This window comes from Canis lupus, chromosome 19, assembly GCF_003254725.2.
Source record: "Canis lupus dingo isolate Sandy chromosome 19, ASM325472v2, whole genome shotgun sequence".
Taxonomy (NCBI): Eukaryota; Metazoa; Chordata; class Mammalia; order Carnivora; family Canidae; genus Canis; species Canis lupus.
In genome coordinates this window covers 53,946,626-53,971,602 of record NC_064261.1, presented here as the reverse complement: position 1 = coordinate 53,971,602, position 24,977 = coordinate 53,946,626, and the positions used below count along the sequence as shown (strand labels likewise).

The 24,977-nt window shown below is 43.8% G+C and overlaps 1 protein-coding gene across 5 annotated transcripts in view; it reads left to right on the top strand.

Moving 5' to 3' along the window:
• CACNB4 (calcium voltage-gated channel auxiliary subunit beta 4) overlaps positions 1–23,520 on the top strand; it is a 220,995-nt gene extending 197,475 nt beyond the window's left edge. For all 5 annotated transcript variants that reach the window (XM_025468972.3, XM_049097114.1, XM_049097117.1 and 2 more), the window contains 4 exons: positions 1,649–1,800; positions 3,533–3,628; positions 14,545–14,730; positions 16,811–23,520. In XM_025468972.3, coding sequence (XP_025324757.1) covers positions 1,649–1,800; positions 3,533–3,628; positions 14,545–14,730; positions 16,811–17,071 — 695 coding nt within the window. In that variant the 3' untranslated portion in view covers positions 17,072–23,520. The remainder of the gene's footprint in view (positions 1–1,648; positions 1,801–3,532; positions 3,629–14,544; positions 14,731–16,810) is intronic.
• Positions 23,521–24,977: the final 1,457 nt, after the last annotated feature.

Sequence of the window (24,977 nt, the reverse complement as noted above, 5' to 3'; positions counted from 1 at the left end):
TTCTACAACTGTCCTGGCCGGGAGGTACCTTAACCAGTGGCAATTTACTGGCAACAACCAATGGAGATCCTACCCCAACAGCCTGAGGCTGAAATCTACTACAATACAAATACACTTTATTTTCTGAACTTCTTGCATAAGAAAAATCTCTCTCCCCCCCCCCTTTTTTTTTAACTGTTTTGACATGTGAGAAAAAAGGGACAGGTATGTTATTATTACTAACAAATGTAGTATGTGACTTAAGAGTTTTGCAAATGAGCCTAATCGTCCAAATTCTTTAGGACAGATGTCTTGGGGTCGAGTCACATTTCAGAGCAATATGAAATCTTTCAGACCATGGGGATTGGATAATATGAAAAACGATAGCTAGGTTGACTCTCTAAATTCATGCTTCTAATATAAATCATGCATTAAACATCAGTGATTTTGTGGGAAGAGTTTAATGCCCTTATGCAAAGCCCCAGAAAATAGAATTACATAACAGTCTTGAGCATTCATGATCTGGCGCATCCTGTCATTGTGTTGGGTTATGGAAGGGACAGCTTTCTGGTGGGTGACATGAACTCGAATACATACTGGATCAGCAAAACGAATCATGGCATTCTGGTAGAAACCCTTTCCAACGAGCATATTTCGAGCAACATCACCTCTTTCCGAGGCCATCTTTGAAGCAACTCATATTAGGTAACTTTGTCTACTCTGTAATTTAAACGCGATTACAACATTGCTAGGTCACACCTATAATACACAGGCCAAAAATAAAAGTGAGTGAAAAGCAAAATAAGATCATCTCTGGACATGACCCAATAAATCAGATGATTCATAAAATATATATGAAAAAGTTTTTTACATCTTAGAAAGCCAAATTATGTGGGGTTTTTTTTCATAATCTGCTTTGTTTTAAAAATAACTGGATTGCTTCAGACATGGAAAATAACTAGATTTTTTTTTTTTTTATTTGACCAGTTTCACACAGAGATTTGGGTCAGTTGGCTGTTACAGCCAGTTGAATAGATTTTCATTCTCAAGGCATTTCAGCACTTATAATATACTTGGCCTTAATTTTGTTTTTGTTTTGTTTTTTTAATGCCTTAGACCACGTGTACTAACTCTAATACTTCAATTAAGACATAGCAAAATGTTAGTTATAAGAGTAGACCCAGACATTTAACCTTGGATACAAAAATGTACATGTCAGTCAAAACATAAATTGTGGGATTTTAAAAACATTAACAAAATATTAATATATAAATTGTTGATTGAAATATTTCAGTATAATTTGCTTTCCATGTGATGTTGCTCTGCACATGTTATTTCAGGCCTTTACTAAATATGGTTTCAGCTTTTATAGCTAAAGTAAAAGTTCTTTAGCACAAAGCAGCAACCATAAACAACATAGCTATACAAATAGGTAAATTTCAGGGCAAGTGTAAGAAGTGAGTTAGGAGAGCCGTCTCTTTTTTTCACCAATGTTTTGGTTTAATGCAAAACTCAACACATCTCTCCCTCTCTTTAGAAAAGGCCTTAATAGAAGAATGAAATTCAAAATGTTCTGTTTTGCGATATAGACAGCTAAAAGGGATACTATGTTTTCAAATATAAGAATTAATAAAAATAACCATGTCCTGTTCATTATTTCTCCTTTCAGCGGAAGTACAAAGTGAAATTGAAAGAATCTTTGAGTTGGCAAGATCTTTACAACTGGTTGTTCTTGATGCAGACACCATCAATCACCCAGCACAACTTATCAAGACTTCTTTAGCGCCGATTATTGTTCATGTAAAAGTCTCATCTCCAAAGGTAATTAGATCATTTCTGCCTTAAGGATTAGAAGCTCATTTCTTTTGAAATATTCTTTGCTCTGTGCTTTTTTGTTTGTTTGTTTGTTTGTTTTGTTAGTAGGTAATGAGAATATCTTACTGAGACCCTTTCTCATGGGCAGTTTTTAATTCCCACAGTCTGAAATTCTGAGATAGCAAATAAAGAATAGCCATTGTTTTGAAGAAGGTCATTCTCTTGTGTGGTTCCCCCCTCTGAGCAGTTATACACGAATATAATAGAAACAAAAAATTAAGAAAGGTGAGGAAAAGTAAGGTACGGCTTTTCAGAGACTTTTGGTTCTATCTTAGTAAATTTCTTGGGTGATGTTGGTGCCTGTAGCACCTATATTCTGACCTCGGTTGAGAGAGTACGTAGTTCAGGAAAGGTATATACATTTGCCATATATAAAGTCAAACATCATTGTATAAAATCTCTTATAGAAAAGTTAAAGATACCTATATTCATGTGCTCAGGTTGGGTTCTCCAGGGAGTAGGGTATTCTGTGATTAGACATAATGGAATGTCTTCAATGTATCTTTATGCCACAAAGGGAGATAAAAATAAAAGCGAGACAGCCTCAAATTGGTCTCTTTTGATTTGGGTGTTCTTTCATTTTTAAGAAGTGATGATATTCTAAAAAGTTAATATGAAACAGATATCCTAGGGAGGTACTACCTTAATAATTAGTTTATTTTTAATGCCTCCAAGAGTGCAATTTAGCACTAAAATGCCAATTCAGCTTCCAGCCAGAGCTGTAGTCACCTCTCACAGATGGAGAATGTCTAAAGAAGCTGTTTCCTTCCCCAGCCCCTCAGCCTTCCATCCCTGCAGGCACTGGTTCTGCACAGGATGGACCTGAGAATCTTGGGCAAATCAGGATCTTTTGGGAACCGATAGAATGGATTGAAATGGCCTTGACTACCTGGAGGTCTCTTTGGCCCAGAACTGAAGGGGATTCGAGGACCCTTCGTTGCAGCAGAATAGATTTCAACCTCTTTTGTCTGCTGCCCCCGCCACATGGGGTCATTAAGTGTAGGAACGAAAAAAAAATTAAGTGTAGGAACGGGGGCTCCTGTGGACATGTGTGCAGAGGCATTTTAGAGCCCCACTGACTAGTACTGTCTGGGAGCGAGAGCCCTGTTTCAGCTAAAGAAAATGGAAAGGAGAAGGGAGCATATGGCAAATGCAGTTATAGCAGGACCCAAATGACACAGCCAGTCACTGGGTTATGTTAGCAATAGGCCAGTGCAAATGTCTTGCCTAGATTCCTATCATGAAATCATCTTATTGATGTAAACTGGAACACCTCCATAATGACCAGTGACCAAAAGGACCAGATACATAAATGTCTAATATTTATCTGATATTGTGTTAGTGAACTAAAATATTCCTTAGCTGAATTTGGACATGAATGACCTGGTACAGATGAGTTCCTCCACTTTTGCAGAGCTCTCTTTGAAATCTCTGGGTAAAATCTAGGGCGGGAGCTTGAGATCCCATCAGGACCTCACCCCGAGCGAGAATAGAATGAACGTATATCAAAGCCACTGTGAGAGCCAGTGTAGGGGGTGATGTCATTACAGAGTTTGCATATATGATTTTCCATATTGTATTTCCTCTCTATTAATACTCAGTGCTAATCAGGCTATAAAAAAGGTCTTGGTTTATTCATTTTTCTTTTAACTCATTGATTCATATCTTCTTCTACCAGGTTTTACAGCGGTTAATTAAATCCAGAGGAAAGTCCCAAAGTAAACACTTAAATGTTCAACTAGTGGCAGCTGATAAACTTGCACAATGTCCCCCAGTAAGTACCATTATTTTTTGTCTTAGTCATTCTTGCCAAGACAGAAGAAGGTGGCATGGTTTTTGTTTTTCGTTTTCATATAACCATTGTCATTTTTGTTCTAGAGTGATGTTGAATGATATGTTGTCATAAACATAAAGGGTTTTTTCAGACAGACTGCTGCTGGCATGTTGGCTACACACAGGCATCCAGAACTGGATGGTGTCTGCTGTGTACTAAGAAAGGAACCTAGTGTCCAGTGTCCCGTGTCCTTTCCTGCTCCTGGATTACTTCGCAAACACTCAGCAGACTACTTAATCCAGTCATGTGGACATTTTTATGAAAAGAGAAAAACAAATAAACCATACTGATTTGACTTTCCTTTATTTTTTTTCTGCCGGAATGTTCCAGTAGGCAGAAAAGATATGACCTTGGAGGTTGAGAATTTATGGGAACTAGAAGACCCTGTGGTCGGAGCAGATGAAGAGGTCAGGGTTAAGATGAAAAATCATCTCACAGCAACTTTGGCCCTAGTTCCATTGCCAGAAAATGGCTGCTGAGTTGAAAGCCAAGAAAATGGCAGGGATTCCAGGGGGTGGGGGTAGATCACTGCTCCCCCCTGGGTCACCCGTGGCTGATGATGGGTGACTACCGCTCGGTTGATTTACCACTACTGTGCCTGTGTCTCTCTAAATGAGTTCTCTGCCTTTCCTACTGATCTGATTTACTAGATTTTTAAATATATACTTGTTTAAGGATCATTTATGCTCTGGGGAAGCATAAAATCTAATTCAGATGTTGCGAGAGACGATGCAACACAGCTGTTAAAAGTATGGACTCGGGAGCCAGATTGCCTGTGTTCAGATCCACCCTGGTTTTGTGATCTTGTACAAGTACCTGCCTCACCGGGTTGCTGTAGAGATTCACTAAGTGAATATGTGGTGAAGCTCTTAGGACGGGGCCTGGCGCATAATAAGCACCATCTAGGTTTTTGTATTACAGTTATCAGAGGTGCTTTGCATTGTGCTGATCGGGCTCTGTAAGGATCTGTTCCTGTCTGGTTCACCGCAATATCTCAGTCCTTTATTACGGTAGGCCCGCAGTAAATATTTATTGAATAAGTGAATGAATGAAAGGCAATAGGAGTATGATGCCTCCTTTTATTGGATGCTTATTAGATAGGCCAGACGTTGTGCTAGATGCTGTGCATAGATGCTCTCTATCCGCCACTGCTACCTAGTAAGGTAGGCAGTATTAGCCCCATTTGGTAGCTGAGGCAACTGAAGGAAAAGAAGTTAAATGATTTTCCTAAGGTCACACAGCAAAGTAGGATTAGATTAGGTCTATCTGGCTCCAAAGCCAGTTTCCTGTCCTCACTGTCCCACCCACCTGTGCACAGAGCTGGTTACCTGCCCACTGATACCGTGGGTAGGTTGGAGTCCGGAGTGCTATGTTAAGAAGTCGGACTTCACACTGCCTGCGAATGAAGTCCACTCACAGAATGGAATGTGTACTTAAAGCCCTGTGTATAAATAGAAGAATGTATTACCCCGCCCCTGACTCTATAATCCTTACAAGCTAAAGGGAGTTGACCTTTACCAAGTCCTACCAAAAGCTAGGACTGTGCTGTTGATTCCAATGAATAGGACAGCCTTACAAAGACAGCTGTGGGGATCCCTGGGTGGTGCAGTGGTTTAGCGCCTGCCTTTGGCCCAGGGCGCGATCCTGGAGACCCAGGATCGAATCCCACATCAGGCTCCCGGTGCATGGAGCCTGCTTCTCCCTCTGCCTATGTCTCTGCCTCTCTCTCTCTTTCTCTCTGTGTGTGTGACTATCATAAAAAAAAAAAAAAAAAAAAAAAAAAAAAAAAAGAATAAGTAAGAAAAAGACAGCTGTGTCAGGTCAGTTTGGGTCTTCCGGGGAGCAGACACCTAAATGGAATTACTGGAGAAAATGCCCATGGAAGACTGAAAGAGAAAGAGGACAATAAATAAATAAATAAATAAATAAATAAATAAATAATAAAAATAAAAAATAAAAAATAAAAAAATAAAAGAGAAAGAGGACAGAACAGGCCAGGAGAACCTTCCGACAAGACCAGATGTAAATCTGATCTCATGAAAGGAAGGGAGGAAAGGAGAAACGGATGGGAGGAGCTCAGACTGAGACATAGCCTTCTGGCACGTTGGTCCCACGTGGGGCAGAAATGTTCAGGCTCTAATTCCCATGCTGTGCTTAGGCACTGGCTAGGAGCAGCCTGTGGAGAGCATGGCGTTGGCTTGAACGTTGTGGTCGTTCTGGAAGGTGCCACAGTCTCCCAACTCCCACCCCACGCCCAAGGCTGTCTGCTGACCACACTCATCACGGCAGGTTTTCCAGGGTATCAGAGCATAGGCCTCTATGACCACCCTAGTTGATGACATCATCTGTACTTTCTGGAAGGGAAAGCTAAATCCCCGACTGGGAAACTTGTTGGAGGTAACAGTTAGTAAATGGGCCCCAAGATTCAACCCTAGATCTGTCTGACTCCAACAAACCTCTGTTCACTGCGCCACTCCACCTCCACCCAGCTATGAGGGGCGGCTGCATCTCTGGCCCCCAATGTCGCTGTGCAAGAGGCATCTCCAGGATAGAACAAAGGCCTCCAGTGATAAGAGGCAGTGGGTGGGGAAATCGAGGGAGTTGAGGGGGAGAATTCCAGTGCAGGCAACCATTGGCTAAGTCCCTGTGGTCCTTAAGGGTGGGTGTCCTGCTGCTTCAGACCTCATGTGGAGCGGAGACCCTTGGTAAGGAAGGAGACCTGGAAGTCCCTACTCTCTGGGATTGGCAAGAGAGGCCCGGGAGAGGACATGTCTCCCTCTTTTCCCGTCTTGTTGCTATTAATGGAACTTCCTGTTTGCTTTTGTTGAATCTAAAAGCATCCCTCACCCCCTTCTTTTGTTTCCTGAGTCAGTTAGCAAAATCTCTTCAGCCGAATTAGGCTTTTTGGGAAACAAAACCCAGGAAGGGAAACGGGAGAGCTGGCAATTTGCTGCCACAGCACCCATCACTGCCACCCTCCCACCCTCCAGACGAGAAAACCCAGACCCTGCCACCTGCTAGAGTGGAAGAAAAGAAAAGGGTAAAGATACAAGAGGAAAAATACAGATTAATACCTCAAAATTCATTGGGCATGTCTGTCTTCGCAGATGTAGAGGGATCTACACTGTGCACGTGGCCTGGTCCTGGGAGGTCCCTGAGGTGGCCGCAAGATCTGAGGAAGTTTTAGGAGCAGATCTGGGGGGACTGGAAAGTAGTTAAGCCTGTTTAATTTTATTGGACAGAGTAGAGTGAGCAGAGGCATTGACCAGGAGGAGGCATTTCAGGAGTCTACTCGAATGCAAATGCCGGAAAGAACGGGCTGGCTTTCTCAGCAGCGGGCTGGCTTTCTCAGCAGCGAGCTCCTGAGCTCCTGGGGTCTCACTGCACTCATTTGGAGGCGGGACGGGTGGAGTGGACTCTAGGAACAGATGTGAGTTGTAAGAGGAATCTCCCTTGGTGAAGGCTGAAGGCTAAGGTGCCTACGACCCTTCTCAACCGTGAGACTGATTCTATCTAGATTTGGGAAGTGATCAGGGGACAGATGTTGGCGAAACCATGAAGGCTGTGGAGCCCAAGGAAGAGGAGGGGATGAAAAGAAGCAGAAAATATATCAGGTTGAGTGACATCCTCGTTGTTTCAGAACGTCATTGAGCTCAGATACTTGTGTGGAATGATCCGTGGGCGTGCCTGAGGACGCGGCATCCGGGTCACCGTAGGGTTGAGTCAGACAGACTCAAAATACTCAGTCATCTCAATTCTGTGTGGCTCACCTACGGGAACTAAACTACGTTCAACAAACACTCTCTAAGCGTCGGGCCTGCTACCTTGCTGGGTGCTGGGGATTCAAAGGCATGTTCCTGCCTTCGCGGCCTGCGTAGTCTAAGCAGAGTCTAACATCGAGAACAAACTGATGGTTGCCAGAGGGGCGGCAGGAGGGGGTGGATGAGATCGGTGAAGGGGGTTAAGAGGTAGAGACTTACAGTCATAAATAAATAATTCACGGGGACAAAAAGTACTGCCTGGGGACTGTAGTCAATAATTTGTAATAACTTGGGAATCCCTGGGTGGCTCTGTGGTTGAGTTCCTACCTTCAACCCAGGTTGTGATCCTGGAGTCCCGGGATCGAATCCCACGTCGGGCTCCCTGCATGGAGCCTGCTTCTCCCTCTGCCTGTGCCTCTGCGACCCTCTCTCTGTCTTTCATGAATAAATAAATAAAATTTAAAAAAAAATTCAAAAAAATAATTTGTAATAACTTTCTATGGTGACAGGTGGTAACTACGTGTGCGGCGGGCGCTCTGCAATGCGTAGATCTTGCACCTGAGACTGATACAATATTATGTGCCAATTGTGCTTCGGTGTTTCGAAAAGAGACTACAGTTGGCTAAGTCGACTGTTAGCAAACAATTTGGTAGATCATAGATAGTCTTACGGGTCTCACTTTATGAATCAAAAGATAGATTCAAAGATCGGTTTCGATTAGGATTTCTCCGAATCCTCAGCATTACTGACATTCTCAGTTGCATAACCCTTCGTGATGGGAGCCTGTCCTGTGGACCTCGCAGGATGTTTAGCTGCATCCCTGGCCAGTAACAGCTTCCAAATTGGGACAACCAAAAATGTCTCCGGACATTGACAGATGTCCCTGGGGGGGGAGGGGGGGAACCACTCCTGGTTGAGAACCACTAGTTTAGGTTAATACAGACAAATGTTGTGGTGAATGATGTTTTCAGACGTCTTAGTAAGCGATTTCTTGAAAGATAACATTTTAGGTGAATTAAACTTGCTCATTTTAATTTGCTCTTTTTGTAAGAGTGGGTTTATTAACATTTATTCCTAATAATCGTTAGAGAAACACTTGTGTCCTATTAAAATGGACGTATTTTAGCTGCTGAGAGGGTCGACAGTCGAGTAGTTAGTTGTGTGTATAATACGACACATCACCTCTGCAATAGCTGGAGCCGAGAAAATACACGTGCATCCCGACATGCAGAGAACACTGAGGGTGCCTTAGGAGTTCTCCGAACGTCAGGGATCCCAAACGGCCTCATGCGTGCGCTGGGAAGACAGCCTCGCTCTATCATCACAGCTCAGCTGCAAATTCTTGTTTTACGTGACGGATCAGCGAACCTGGCGTATTATACAAGCAGCCGGGATAAGTAAGCTTACTTTGTATTTGATGTTTTCTGAGCCCTGTTTCCGTTATTAGACATATTCACTGGATGTTGTTGGACTAGCATCTGTAATGCTGGAGGGAATTTTACACTCTGCGTTGGCGCAGGTAAAAAAAAAAAAAAAACCTTTGGATCGTAAAAACTGGTGGTCATCTAAAAATGTGTCTGCGTTTGGCCCTGGTTGTTTTAAGACCATGATTATAACTGTCATTGAAAGACTGGTGCCCACTGTGTCACTTTAGTTGCTTTGGGAGGACGCGCACCGCGCTCAATGGGCCACCGCAGCTGCGGCCGGAGAGTCGGCAGGTGGCAGCGGCCGCGCTTCGCCAGGAAGGTAAAGGCCGCGGCGCTCAGGACGCCAGGTCTCAGGCGGCCCCGGAAAAGCCAGCCCTTCGGTGGCAGCAGGGTGGACCCGGCCCGGGGGTTGCGGGCAGACGGGCGGCAGGTGCACAGCAGCGCTGCCTCGCGGCCGCGTCCTCCACAAGCCGTCACCGTGGGCCGTGGGCCGTGGGCCGTGGGCCACGGGCAGGTGCGGGGGGAAGAGCGCGACAGCCGAGCACTCGAGACCGTGCCCTGCAGGCACAGCTGGGCTGCGAGGCTGCGCGGCGGCCGGGGGGGGGGGGGGGGCATGGCTCCCTCTGGGGAACCCCTGAGTCAGTCCCACCTCCTCGTTGTTCGCATGAGGGGCCTGAGGCCCAGAGAGGGCGCCGGCTTTTCCAGAGTGAGGTCGTGGGGGGCAGCCCCCGGGTGTGGCCGCCCTGCGGAGAGGCCGGGGCTCCACGGCCAGAGCCCAGGGCAGGGGGAGTGCCTCGGGGTCGGCCGCACAGTGACCCCGGGGGAGGGCAGGCCCCCCACGGCCCGGCGGTCGTCCCCAGACACTGGCTCCAGGCTAGGCGTGCTGGGCGCTCGTCGGCAGGTGCAGGGGGCTCCGGGCCGGGCGGGGTGGGGCCGGCCCCCCGGGCCCCGAACCCGGATGTCAGGCTTCTCAGGTGGCAGCTCCTGGGGCCGTGGACCCCCCCCCCCGAAGCTGGGGCACTGGCCCGGACAACAGACAACGTGCGGCCTCGCCTCTGCAGCAGTCCGCCGGCCAGGGGTCCGCCGTGCCCAGACTCAAGGCGGGGCCGCAGACCCTCGTCCCCGGGAGGGTGGGGGGGCGTCAGGGAATCCGTGGCCAGCTTTAACCTGCCATGGACACCTCTTCTGCTTTTGAGATTTCATTTATTTATTCCTGAGACACACAGAGAGAGAGAGAGGGAGGCAGAGACCCAGGCAGAGGGAGCAGCAGAGCGGCACAGGTTCCGACTATCTTTCCCATTCAGCTTATTGAGGTTCAAACTGCGCCTAAGATGAGCTTGCCGTGGCCCCGCAACACTGGGACGCTCTCTTTTTCCCTACAAGCCCCCCTAAATCTTTCAAGATTCTTTTAATTTAGTGTCCAGTTTCCCATCACTAGGTGACCAGTGAGTTAAGTGCTCAGGACTTCAAAAGCCTTAATAATCACAAGAATGCGTTTTGCAATGTGAAAGAGGCAGCATTTGGCTACTTGATGGTCCCGTTACACAAAGGCCACGCGGCCCTTTGGTTTGGCCGAGTAGCGTCTGCCATTGTTCTTTTTAACGGCGGCAGATTTAGGATCTCTGTGTTCTAGTCGCAAAGAAATAAAAGTGTACTCATCCCTATTATCCCTTCTTTCCTCTTATAAATAGGAGACATGCCCGGCCTGAGGTTTTATCCACGCACAATGAATACACGCGAAGCGACGCTCCTCCCGTGGGAGACTTTATACGTGTTTAATCTCATGCCTTGCTAGTGTTCAATAATGTACCAACTTTTAAAAAAAAGAGTAAGAATTAAATTGCAAAATTAATTTCTAAGTTTTACAAACTTTTTATTAAGAAATGTTCAATAGCAACATCCCAGATAAAACACGCCGCCGATTATGGGTGAGGTTTAATGAGGCCCAGCCCTCTGCGCTGGAACAGATGGGTTTTATAGACGTAAGGAAGGACCTGGCCACTCGGTCTCAGCATCTCCCCTCCCAAAAGAATGTAAAAGACATAAATGGAACCTGCTCCAGTTCTCAATGTAGGAACTGAAAAGTGGTCTATCTTCTCTTCTTTTTTTTAAATTTTATTTATTTATTCATGAGAGACACAGAGAGGAGCAAAGACCCAGGCAGAGGGAGAAGCAGGCTCCCGGCGGGGATGGAGGCGGGACTCGATCCTGGGACCCCGGGGTCACGCCCTGGGCCCAAGGCAGACGCTCAGCCGCTGAGCCCCCTGTGGTCTATCTTCTGTAAAAATTAGGGTGACCAGCTGTTGCACGGCTCCCTGCACTTTCCAGAGTCAGTCACGGATCATCCCAAACGCCCCAATACTGAGTGCCGGGCAGATCAGGATAGCAGGTCGGCCGGGTTCCCTGGGAAAGTGCGCGGCTCTGTAAGTGGGCAGCCAGACGGACTGTTAAGTCCTGAAGATTTTCCTACAACTGCAGATCGTCTTCCTTCCCATCAGATTCCTCGCCGGCCTGTGCCTCCCCGCGTCCCTGGCGTCTGGTGCTCTGAGCCGCGGCGTGAGCCCGAGGCCTGGGTTTCTCTCCTCCTGTTATAAGGTGTTAGGATTTTATTCGTCCCCACGAGCTTCACCCAAAAAGGGACATACGGTGCCTGGTTTTGCGAGGATTGGTTTCACCTCTGCTCGGGAGGCACTGCCTTCCGCAGCCACGACATCTCCGTCCACTTCCGCTAAAGAAAATGTCCCATGGCACGATGTCAGAGGCGTTGGCCGGGGCAGAGCTTGCTGGCAGCCTCGGTCGCCCGGTGTCTGGCAGGCACCACGGCCCCGGGGGCGAGGAGCGTGTCCCCTCTTCCCTGTGACCGTCCCTCCACCCGTAGCCAGGCCACAGGCCTCAAGTCCCACACGGTAAGGAGCTAATTAGCCTTGAACCTTTACGGTCTTGAAAACCCGGCAAAGCTGGTTCGCATAATGCACGGGGCTGCTTCCCTTTGAATGTCACGTATAATTTTTTCAAAAAAAAAAAAAAATCTTTGCCCTTATACTCACATTCCAACGCTCTGGCCTAATCAGCTGTGTTATTTCCTACGCCGTTGAAAAGAAAAATTGTCGCAGGCACACGGGCTGTGAAAATCTTCTTAGTCGAAAATAAGCCGCATGTGTCGGTTTTCATCCAGAAGCTGAAATTTGCTTTCCTCTGTGCTTCTGAGAGCGGAAAAGCAGCTTCAAGTCATCTCCCGTCACGTAGCTGTCCTTTTCGCAGGTGCAAAAGCATCGTTTCCTAGAAATGATCGAGGCTTGAGCAAACCGCCCTGAGCTGATAGATACAAACCCTATCCATCGGCAAAGAGGGCACTTTATTAAAGTCCCTTCTAATCAGGTGTGTGTTTGAGCGTGTGCAGCGCGACCGTGCAGCACGTGGAACGGCCAACGGGACAAAAACCTTCAGAGAAAAATACTCGTTAGTGGGGGCAGGGGCCCTGCTCTTTCCCCCTCTGGGCGTAGGGGTCCTGACTGCAGTCCTGACCCTCAGTCCAGGTGTCCCCGGAGGCTCCTTGACTTGGGCCCTTATGGAAGGCCGCCGACGGGATTCTGGGGCTACGCGTCGTCGAGAACGTGGGGCGGCCCCGTGCGCTCCTGCCGGGTTAGTGCTGCGAGAACATTGCCATCGGGGACACCAGGCAGGTCTCAGGGCCGACCCTTGTGACTGCTGATTAGCGGGGGGCTGGGGGCTCGGGGTTGCAGGAGGCAGGAGTCCCCGTGCGTTGCCCGTAAGGATGTGCACTGACAGGCGCCGTAGGGCCGGCCGTCGTCCCGCTGCCTCACGGGCCTCGTGGGTCTCTCACTGCCGTGGGTTCTTCTCTCTGCTTTATTCTCTTCCCTCTACGGATAGAACTCTTTGACTTGCTCGAAATTTCCCCTCCCTCCTACGTTTGACTTTCACCTACGTCTCTGGGCGTCCTTCTAAATTCAGAACTTGGAGGCTGCAGCTCGGAACATTCCCGGGCTCAGTCTCCTTATTGTTCTGAGTTAAATCCCAGCATGACTCGGAGGGTTAAGGGTTTGAATACTAGTCTCTGCCACTAGGAGGGAGTTCCTTGAGCGTGGGGACGATGTCCGGATCCGTTGTCACTATGCTGACAATGCCTAGCGCAAAGCACGTACTGAGTGGGTATTTTATCAATACAGAAGTCATGCCAGGAAACGTCTAACATCTCCTAATAAGAGGAAAAGTGGTTTTCTGAGTGGGGGAGGGGCAGAGGGGGAGAGAGTCTGACGCAGGCTCCAGGCCCGGCTCCGTCTCAGGACTCAGATCACGACCGCAGCTCGGATCGAGAGGCAGAGGCCACCGGCTGAGCCTCCAGGCACCGGGAAGCTCCCTGCACGGGCCGGCTCGGGGGACTCTTCTCAAATACCCGACGCTCTGGCTCGTGGCTAAACTTCCCGCCGCCGAACATCCGTCCCCGGCTTTCCAGCTGCCTCACCGACTCTCATCAGGGTGGTCGGCAGAGACCAACGGGCCAACATTCAGACGGCGAACGTCGGGGCAGAGGCGGTTTCCGTGGTGGCCTCTGCTCCAGGGAGGCCTCACGCTGATGAGCGCGGGCAGCTGGCCCAGCACCCGTCGCGGTCGCCCAGCGGGACCCGGCGCTCCCCGCCACCAGGGACCCTGTCTGACTCGGCGGTGGAAGGTTCTTATTTCTGCAAACTGAGCTCGTGGGAGCCGCGGGTGGCGGGGAGAGGAGGCGGCGGTGAGGGCCACTGCGCTGGGGTGGCCTTCCTGTGTGGGAGCACCGCGGGCCTCTGACTCTTCTGGGAACCTCTGTCTTGGGCGAGTCCTGTCCGCGTCCCCAGCCCCACGGCAGTGACGCACCAGTGCCACTGTGCAACTTTGGGGTGGAAAAATGCCTCCTGAGTACAGGCCAGATGCGGGCCAGGGTCCTTACGGACCGGAACCTGGACGCCCGGTACTTCCTGTGCGACCCCCCTTCCTACCCACAGTTAAACACTCCTCGTTCTCGTTCTTTGTTTTTTTTTTTTTTTTACTGTTTCCTACTGTGATCTTTTGGTCGCAGGAATCACCGTCGTGTGATTTTCTAGCATTGATCCTAAGCCGTCCTTCCGTATGATTTTCTCGTGAGACAGATAAGATTTTCACGAACATTCTGAAAATTACCTTAGGACACGGTATTCCCGTCAACGTCGTTACTTTGGAAGATGAAATGTTTATTCCAGTGATACGGTCCAGTGATACAGTGGTCCATGATACGACCGTTCGTATCCCGAACTCCTCTTTCAACGCCATCCGCTTGCTTCTCTTGTATTCTGAACTCGGTATAATTGAGCTCCGTAGAAATACACGGGTAAATATGAACGTGTTTTTGCTGTATTCCACGTGGAACACCTTCACACTCACCTCATATGTTTCTTCTAAATAAAGAAAGATCTCAAGATTTAATGACGTTTTCCCGTCAGTGTCCGAATGTGCCCTTGGTTGACTGTGCAGCACCTCCCTTGAGTTTCCTTTTAGCAACCGCCAGGACAGCTCCTCAAGTGTGATATTTGCTACTAGATGTTAGAAATGCTATTATCTGCATTAAGTGGAATTTCAGGTCTCATTGACTAAACCCTGAAGTATAGGTAAAATGGATTTTTCATGTCATCTGCAGGAAATGTTTGACGTTATACTGGATGAAAATCAGCTGGAGGATGCGTGTGAACATCTGGGGGAGTACCTGGAAGCATACTGGCGTGCTACCCACACAACCAGTAGCACCCCCATGACCCCTCTGCTTGGAAGGAATTTGGGCTCAACTGCACTCTCACCATATCCCACAGCGATTTCTGGGTTACAGGTATTGTCACTTCCCACTCCTGTTGTTCCCGCCTTACGTTGAAGAGCTTCACTGGGGTGAAGACTGGGATCGTCCTTAATTTGAAGAGGGAAACACGAGTGGGAATCCTATAAAAAAAATCCAAACTCTTGCCTCACCGAGGCAAAGTTACCCACGGCGGCCCTTTCCATAGAACTTTGCTATCTGTTAACATATAATGACTTTTCCTCGGACAAAGTCATCCCTCCTGTGTCTAAACTCCAACAGGACACTTGCTACCTACTCAGTGTGACCGTCCATTACTTCTCCAGGTCACTTCTTAAATTTCTTTACGTAAGATATTTTGGGGCAGACGGTCCTTTCTGACGGCCCTTAACTACTCCTGCCCCGCAGGCTGCCCAGCCTGTCCCCCAGCGTGGTCAGTACAGAACGTGCCCTCGAGGAGAGGCTCTCTATCTGGAAACAGTGACAGATCCCTTAGTTTTCTCGGGGGTAGTGGGCTCCCATCTTGGTCAGTGGCTATGGCAGGACCACGTAGGGAAGTTGGGCACCAGCTTCCAGAGCCTACTGGAATGTCCCCCAACCCACCGCTGGCTGAGGAACATGGAGGCAGCTGAGCCCTCTTGTATCATGACTACTTTTATACTAATGGGTTATATAATGATAATCATGATTGGAGATCGTGTAGCGTTAACTCCGAGAGAAAGGGCACTCCCTGAGATGCTATTATGACCATATTACTTTGCTACAGAATTTCATCTTTGTAAGCAAAATAATTACCCTATAAACGAGTAACTTTTGAGGCTGGAAATGAACATGGGAGATGCGCTGCTGTAATACGGACTCTGCGCGCGCCGGGACTGCTTCTGGCCTGGTTTCACTCACTGCCTGTGTGCTAGTCCCAGTGTAGCATCTCCGCTGCCTAGTTTGGATTGGCTCTGAATTGTACATGGTGGGATGAGAAATGGACGATGCGTGAAGCAGTCTGCTTCTATAATGCAGGTAGAAGCGAAATGCACTTTGTTTATGAATACAACAGTCCAGACTCATCACCTCGAAGACATCTACCTGGAGTGGCTTCCCAGTTTCACTTGAGTTAATGTGATGCCCTTTATCCTGGAGCCTATTTCTCTTAGTGACGATGGGTATTTAATTGTTAGACTCCCGGCTGAGGTTAAAGGCACAGGATGTGGCTGCTGAATGATTTTCCTGCTGCGTGAAAGTACGTGTCCCTTAGAGGAAATGTGGCTGGGTCCTTGGTGTCATCAGGACCCTGTTTCTTAACTGAGGTGACCTAACTAAGTAGAGAGACACAGCAATGATACGTGTGTTCCCATGATTTGAAGAAAAATGTTGAATAACAGTTTCTGAGCCATCAAACAAGTGTTTGACAATATTCATTTCAATGAATGGTATTAAAGGAATCTAGTTTCTATCTGAAGGAAATTTTTGCCGGACATTTCAGTCGAGAAGTAAGAATTGTCAGTATCAGTTAGCCAGCTGGCTCCACAATTATTCTAGACTCCTTTGGAAAGAATATTTTTGAGAGCTTTAGCATTTATGTATAATGAAGAAACAAACACATCATTTCATGGGGAGCACGGATTATAATTGCACGAAAATATTTTTTACAAGTATAAGGACCATTCAGCTACATAAAGGTGAAGTGTGTGACTTTGGGAGGAGAAAGATTTTATCAGCCCAAGAGAGAAATAAAATAGCAGATGCTATTCTGAACCTTAACTTATTTCCCAATAGTAAAATGATCCTAGTTTTTGCAGTTGAAGTGGAGTTATTAGGTCTTCCTAGATACGTTAAGTTCCGTTCAGCAGTGAACTTTCAATCCTCTATTTTTAATAGGAAGCATAATCGTGTAGCATGATGTAATTAAGTTCATAAATTATCAGCATTTCAGTATCTTTGCATGTTGTGCCCTAGATGAACCAGATCTTCTGAGTAGGACGTTTGTGCATCAAAATTGCTTTATTAAGTCAGATAGTTGGCATTTTATGGTACAGACCCTACTGTTGCACATACATTTGCATATTCTAGGTGAATTAAGTTGACACGATCTAATCAATGGACGATCTGATATTTTTAGAGTCAGCGTATGAGGCACAGCAACCACTCCACGGAGAACTCTCCAATTGAAAGACGAAGTCTAATGACCTCTGATGAAAACTATCACAATGAGAGGGCTCGGAAGAGTAGGAACCGCTTGTCTTCCAGTTCCCAGCATAGCCGAGATCATTACCCTCTCGTGGAAGAAGATTACCCTGACTCATACCAGGACACTTACAAACCCCATAGGAACCGAGGATCGCCTGGGGGATATAGCCATGACTCCCGACATAGGCTTTGAGTCTGCAGAAGCAAACAAAAAATTCATCTGTTGACAATTTGCCATAGCACTGCTAGGATAAACCAATCATCTTAACTTGGCAAGTACAGCACGGTATTTACTGTGCTTGTGGGCTGTTGTCATTTGATGCTAAGCAAGGGGCAAAAAACAACAACAAAAAAGTACGTTATGCCCTTAAGTCTAGATGGTTATTAGATGCCCAGTCATATAGATATTTTTAAGCTCAGCATTTACATAACAGTACCTTTTGTTTTCTTCATTAGATTTAGACACATCGATTTGTAATTTAGGGTACTTATCAAGGCACATATAAAATAATTTCCCATGCTGGAAATTCCAAATGACCAGTTCCAGTTGGAACCAATTTATAAACCAATTCCTGTTGGAATTTGGGTGAATCGACTAGAAAGTCTACTTGAGCATGTTGCAGTCAATTTAAAAATCTGAAAAAAAAAAAAAAAAAAAAAACCAAAAAAAAAAAAAAAAACAAGACCCACAAAAACAACCAAAAACCTAATTAATAAAAAAATCAAAATACCGAAAGAAGCCAAAACCAGATATGGTATTTATTTGCTGGAAGCTAAATTTACACTTAAAGTTGAAATGTATAAACATTTTAACATATGTTAATGTAGACAGAATGGCTTTTCAAACTCACCAAATGTATTGATAGTGCCAAAAAAAAAAAAAACCCACCTCAAATTAATTCAGAAATTATACACTATCCTCAGATTTTAATATTTTTGTTTCTCTACTGGCACAACTGTTGTATTCAAAGTGTTTTGCTTTTTGTTTAGTCACTACTGTTAGCTTGTTTGAAGTTGGCAAAAAAAAACCTCAAACTTTCTTTAGCAGTGAGAGAGAACACTATAGAGAAGCCCAATCATAGGTGGTCACGGGAAGTGGAAAAGGGGTGTTTCCCCTTTCCTGGCTCTGAGCACAACCACATACATCCAGGAACCTGAAGTCAGTGAGGATGGGCACAGATCCTCCTGAGCACGAAGCTAAACATCTCCAGATGGGAATTCATCTCTCCAGCTTCCCACAAACATGGGCCGGTATTTCCTGCCAGCACAATTGCATATCTTTCCATTGCTCCATTCAGTCTCTGTCTTCGAATATGTGAATGTTCTAGCCCTTCCCCAAATTCTTTATAGTCATGCTAACGACCTGTTTTACATGGAATCATTCAATTTTGATATCGAAAGCTGTGTTTATACAAAATGATCAAATGAAAAAAAATGTGAAAACAAATGATGAATTTAAAAGCTTGCAATAAAAAGTAAACTCATAAATTCAGAGTATATTTGAATCGTAATTAAAATTGCAGCATTTTTATTGTCTAGAATTATAAAGAATTTGGAGATTGAGCTGCCTTATTTCTAATGAACAGTCCTGTTCACCTGTTAAGTCTTGACAGTTTTTCCAGTGGCTATAATTATGAAATTGGTGACCTTCGTCTTCTATTATCAAGGAAGCCTTAGATTCACTATGATCCAAGGGATTACTGAAATTGACCCTTTTATACAATACGCAAATATCTTTCAGAAAAGACTCTTGTTTCTAAAAGTCCACAACGCATGCGTTTTTCTAAAGCCCCAGTAGGACCAGGTGTAAAAATACCTTTCTACTGGCACGTGTCAGGAGGCCTATATTTTGAAGACAATAATAGTTGATTTCTATTACCCTATTTTCCTCCCAAGCCTCTCAATCTCTAGGCTTTCAGAGCATGCACCAGTTAAATGATTTTCCTGACCCATGAAACCAAGTTCCACATTCTCGATTGTGATACACACCTTGAACCGCGTCATGACGTCCCACATTCCCTCCCCTCCTGTTCACCATGCATAGTCCATCGTGACCCTCTTCAGCTGTAACTGTCTAAGTTATCTCACGTATTTGACACAATCGGAAATACGGGCTCAGTCAGTTGTAAAGGTTAACATGTGATATTGGCCTGTGAGGTTCTTTTGTCATCTAGTGAAGCTTACAGAACTTTCAGTTAAGACATTTGAAACAGCTGCATCCATTAGACACTTCAATAAACATATAACCTGCCATTACTGAATACTTGGTTAGAGCACAGAAGAGCATTTTCCAGCAAACGAAATATATTTATTACATGTACAGCACATATTTGCATGAGAAAGAAAACATTAGCCAAAACATTTTTCTATATGCTTTACTGGTTTCTTGTTTGTGCGCATTAAAGTATTTAATTGCAAAGAGTGCACCAAGGTGATAAATTTAGACTAGACAGCTGTTCAGCTTTTTCTGTAGTAGCATTAGCAATCTGGTCATTTAACTACTTTAAGATACTTACATTTTATGGCAGGTAGCTGCAACAGCATTTACATATATTTCCTAGTCAGCAAGATTACCATATTCTTTCCATTTTTAAAGACCACTTGTTTTTAAAATCCTCTCAAAGCCTTGTTTCTAAGTCTTCCATGTCATGCTGGTAAAGAGAGAGGTCCATTCAATATCTGTGCACAAAACCAATCTGTCGTTTGCCATCAAGTGTCCGTACCTGTTCTGCTTTGCATTCTTATTCAAAAGCTAACAATCGTGGAAAGGGTAAAATATATATTTTCTTGATGGATATATTTAAAATTTTACGTTGACTTGGCATATTCTTTTCCATTCCTTTTGTAAAAAGTTTATCTTCTCCAAGTAAATAAGAGGTATACATTTTCCTTTTTTTAGTGTTAGAGTTTACTGTGTAAATGATGCTAAAATACAGATATATACGAAATGAAAGTTTTATTTTTGCCAAGCATATCAAGCAACTTTGAAAAATACATATTCCACAGACACTTTGTTTTTAACTGATTTCTTTTCAAAATAGCAAATGATAAGCAGAAGAAACAAGTCTTACAATGTGTTGAGGCTGTTTTACCTTGTAGAAGTCACATATTCCGTAACTTCAGTGTATGTAATATCAGAATATGTAAGCTACATATTCTGTGATTTCAGTCTGCGAACATGTAACACTGTAGACTCATGTGACAATGTGAAAATGTAGTTCTGGGGGAAAAAACAATGAATGCAGTTTGTCAGTCCTGATGCTAATTCTCAAGGCTATAATGTGACTCCAGTATTATAATCAATGATGTTATCTTGTTTACTCCAATATTTAAAGCAACACTTGGAAATGTTTATAAATGACTGATGATTCTCTCTTATCTTTATACAGTTCTATTGGAAAGCATATTGAAATTAACAATTTGGACTGATAGCCTTTCCTAATAAGAGAGTCTTAATTACGTGACAATATGTCATTGCACTTAGTCCTTAATGAAGTGAATTTTTTAAATATAAAACAAATTCTAAGAAAATTATTTGTTCCCTTTGAATAATTTGTTAATTACTTTAATTATTATTGTTGTTGCTGTTTGCAAAATGTATTTTTGGAATGTTAACCTCTTTTCATACCTGCATACTTGAACTTGTCTTTTTGTGTGGGGGCCTTAAAATTCATAACAGGAAGCTAGGGCAGTGAAAGGGAGGGAGAGAAGGAAATTACGCCGAGAGATGGCTTGCAAATCTAAGCCCTGAATGAACATATCATAAAATGTTGTTGAGACCCAGGATGTCAGTCAAGAATGTTCCTAGGCAACCTTAATTTGCATGCTAGCGTAATATTTTAGTTATACAATTTTATTTTGGTATTTGCTAAAAAATAAAAATTAGTGATGCCACTGTAGAAATTGCCCTATATATTAATATTTATACTACCTCTTCTCTAGAGAAGACAACTGTCTTTTAAGAGAAAAACACTTTTCAAGAAGTAGTGATCAGATTTATTATGCTTGTTGCTAACCTAGCTGCAAAGCTAAGTGCATAAATCCTTAAAATATACTTTCCCTTTACATTTTAAACTGTTTCCAGAATACTCGTCACCCCTCATTTCTTCCATGTTGGTGAAGTTTTCTTTGAATTGGTTCACAGTTTATCAGGACACAAGGTTAATTTAAGAAATCAGTCATCATAGGGGACAAAACACGCTGCAAGGGAATTGCCCCTGTATGCAGTTTGTTTTAATATCTAGCTCTAAGCCTAAAAGAGTGGATCCAGAAACTTGATATTTAAGTGCAGCTGGTTTGAAAATTCAAATTTTTGTTTATCCTTAATGTTTCCTGTGGCCAGTTAGCCATTTCCTAGATAAGGTATGCATTATCTTGGACTCCCATGTCATTGGAGTAAACTTCATACAGATGTTTTAAATAAATGGGAATGTACCCCTTACTTCTTTTATATTTCTGCCTTTGTGTTTCATGACAATGTTGCATGTTGTTTTCTTTTTAATTATATAAAATTCATCTTTGAATGACTATATGAATGACACTATAGCAAATTCTGTAATAAAATTTGTTTTATTAGTTCCTCATATCTTTAAATATTGTTAATACTCTGTTACTAAGTTACTTCCTCCAACTGTGTCTATAGGGCAGAGAACAGGCCACCTCTTCTACATGATAATTATGATCAAACCAGTCAATACGATAGTTGTCAGCAGACAGCAAGGATAACATTTTTGTTGTTGACTTAAACAGTCAAATTAGTCAAAATAGTAAAACTGGGTTATATGGACAGAGAGCTACAGCATTCAAAAATTACTTTTCAAAGTTTTCTTCTTTTCTTAAAATGAACTTTCTCAAGTGAAATACATCCTCTTCTAGCAACCATCTTTATCTTTTTGTGGATGGTTTAATCCCAAATACTTCCTGTAATTGAGGGACAGTATGAGGTGACTAGAAAATATCTCATCAGATCATGTCGAGCAGAGGCTGTAACTCCCACTTACCACGAGAAACTTCTAAATAAGGGTGAACAGCAAGAGTGTTGGAGAGTCATAGTTACATAGGAAACTTTCCTTTGTTTCTTTTGATGTATGTAAAATACTTGAGGAAAGATGGTAGAAAATGTTCCTAACATCCTCTTTGAAGATTATAAGGAGTTAAAACCAGAGCTATGTGAGAACCCAGAGTGGCTGGCCTCTAGCTTTTCAATACTTTGTAAGTATTCTTGGTTACGTTTTGAACACCCAATTTTCTTGACAAGTGGCTGTCTGTGTTTATGTAGGGGCCACCCTGGCCCTACTTGCATGCCATTTCCACACTTTTAACTGAAGTCAGTGTGAATTCTGTATGCATAAGGATGTATCAAAGATGCAGGACCATTAATGCTATATTGTTGCATACTATTTTTCATATGCCTTACAATATTTTCTGGGAAGTTATTAAAATGGGAGCATTTTATTGCCAGAATAAATCTATGTTGTTACTAGTTATCTGCATTAGCAGTAGAAAAATAAATAATGTAGCAAAACGTATATTGTATAGTACAAAATTATAAAAGATATATATTTTGCCAATAATATGGAAATAGATCGAGGAGAGAGAGGAGAAGCACATTTGTTATAGCACAAACTTATAACGAAATCCACTGTTAAATTCGGCAGTCATATTTTTAAGAGTATATAGATTTAACTCTAAGTTTTATCAGATTTATTTCATCTACCATCTTTTTAACTTGCTGCTTGATACTTTTCCAGCAATTTACTTCATAGCCTTGCAATCTGTGGATGTAATTTATTTTACTTTATTCCCTTGCATAAAAATTATTAAATGTTATTTTGTGATGAGACTCATACTATATTTACTGTTCTTATTTCTGCTCCTTCAGTAACAACTACAAAAAGTAATGGCAAGTGAGCTCATTGGGCTCCTCTAAATTTTGGACATGTCTGAAATGCTTTGTATTTTTCACAGCCTAAAGTCAGGATGATAAATAAAGGTGTCCCAATAACAACAAAAAAAGTAAAGTATTTAGGGATTCTTCGATTTGTTTTGTACTGAATACTATTTTGAAACATAAGTTTAACGCCATTAGCTGTTTTTTTTTTTTTTTTTGAAGGGGTGGCGGGAGGGGAAAACATGAATTTATTAACACTAAAAATAGTGTTAGTTATTTTTAACACTAAAAATAGTAAAAAGGCAAGTTGATGTAAAAAGATTTTACCTATTACTCTGAGGGCTGTTGGAATCCCAAGCTATTGCTATATCTCCAGGTACAAGTGGGAAAAAAAGTATTGCCTTTGTCAAATAGTTTTTTCCTTTTTTTGAATTTTAGTTACTTATTTTAATAATTTACCCCCTTTTATTTTTCTTATATAGGTAAATGTGTAGCATTCTACAAGGCATGCTGGGTAAAATATACTATGCAAATGTGTACAGTGCTGCATGTTTTGTTCTCCCTCTGCTTTAGTGGCTTTAAAGAAAAAAAATGTGTTGTTATTTTTGTGAACAAAAACATTTAACAAAGAAAATGCAGAGTGCATGCATAGAGTATCCTAATTTCTATGGATTTGTTTTATGGAATTTAAATGTGTACAAACCAACTGCATTAATTTTTTCTTTTGTATAATAAATGAGAAAACACTGAAACCAGCGTTATACCTCTCCTTTATATTACTCTAAAAATAGATATTTATATTTACATCATTCTAGAGGTATGTTCCTATACCTCTTGCAGGGAAAAAAAGGTCTAAACACTCTCACAACATGGGTTTAGTTAAATGATGATTTTCTGAATACTCTGCTAGGTGCTATGAGTTATTACAAAAGAGTATTATATTAGGAAAGGGGCGTAAATTAAATACAGACATGCAAAATAGAATATATTAAAATACATATGCAAAATAGGATCAAATACAATATAGAAAAATAAACTAGATGAGCTAGAAACCCCTGCGTGATACGTGTGGCAGTTACCGGCCGTTTCCATCCATATCCTGTGCCCATTAGTGTTCCACGGAGGGCGTTAGGCCTTGACGTTTCGCGTGCTCAGTGTCAGCTCACCATACTATGACTTGATGGACAGGGGACTTTTCTTTCATCGCGGCGCACAAGAAGTCCAAAAGAAACGTGTCCTGTGTTGGCTGTTATCGTTGCGCTAACATCACATGATGACTTCCAAGCAGCCAAGCAATTTCACAAACATTATTTAATTCATCTGATCGTCCTGGGAAATGGGCAGGGCATAGATTATCAGCCCTGACTACAAGTGAGGAAACCAGAGATCATTGTAACTTCTCTCTGCAAAGTATTTTCATCGAAAAATACATGTATCAAATACTTTTAAGCCGGTAGTCATGGAAGCGTACAAAACAACTCCTGGAATACAGGAAATGTTGGCTGTGCCGTGAATGCACTTTAGACCCTGGAGAAATGCTCTGCGGGGCTGGCCGAGCCAGGGAGGCCTTTCAACCAACAGCCTGAAACTCCGAGAAGGAAGAACTGCGGCTCACTGCAAGGACGCCCTCAGCCTGCCCACGTGCTGAAGCCCCCTCCCTGGCCATCAACACGTCTCTACTAAGAGGACGGGTTGTGCAGGAGCGTTGTTGTCCTGTCATACAACACGCAGATCGGCACGTGGTTGGACTGCAGAGCACAGCTCTTGCCGTGTTTAAGGCCCGTTTGTGGCAGTGACCAGCTATGAGCTTGGGGCAATCGCCTCACTTGCCAGCACTCCCATCTGTTTTTGTAGAGCAACTCTCCTTGTGGTTACGGGTCGCATTCCCTTGTTTCTTTGTCCAGTAATTTTTTTATTGGATTCAAGATATTGGAAATTTTCCGTTGGGGATGACTCGGTCTTGTAGTCCTCTAGAGAACGCTGCACTTGTTTTGACAGGCAATTGTACAGGAGTTTGATCCTCTCACGATTTGTTTTTAAGCTCCTTTAGGACTGGCCTAGAGTAGGACCTTTTTCTTAGACTCATACAGCTCCTCTTCCAAGGTCTCTGGGATGTCTACCGAGAGTCCCCGGTACGTAGGGGGTGCTCTTCACTCTGATCGAAGGAAGGGAACTCAAATGATTGCTGGCCCTTAGTAAGCTCCAGGAA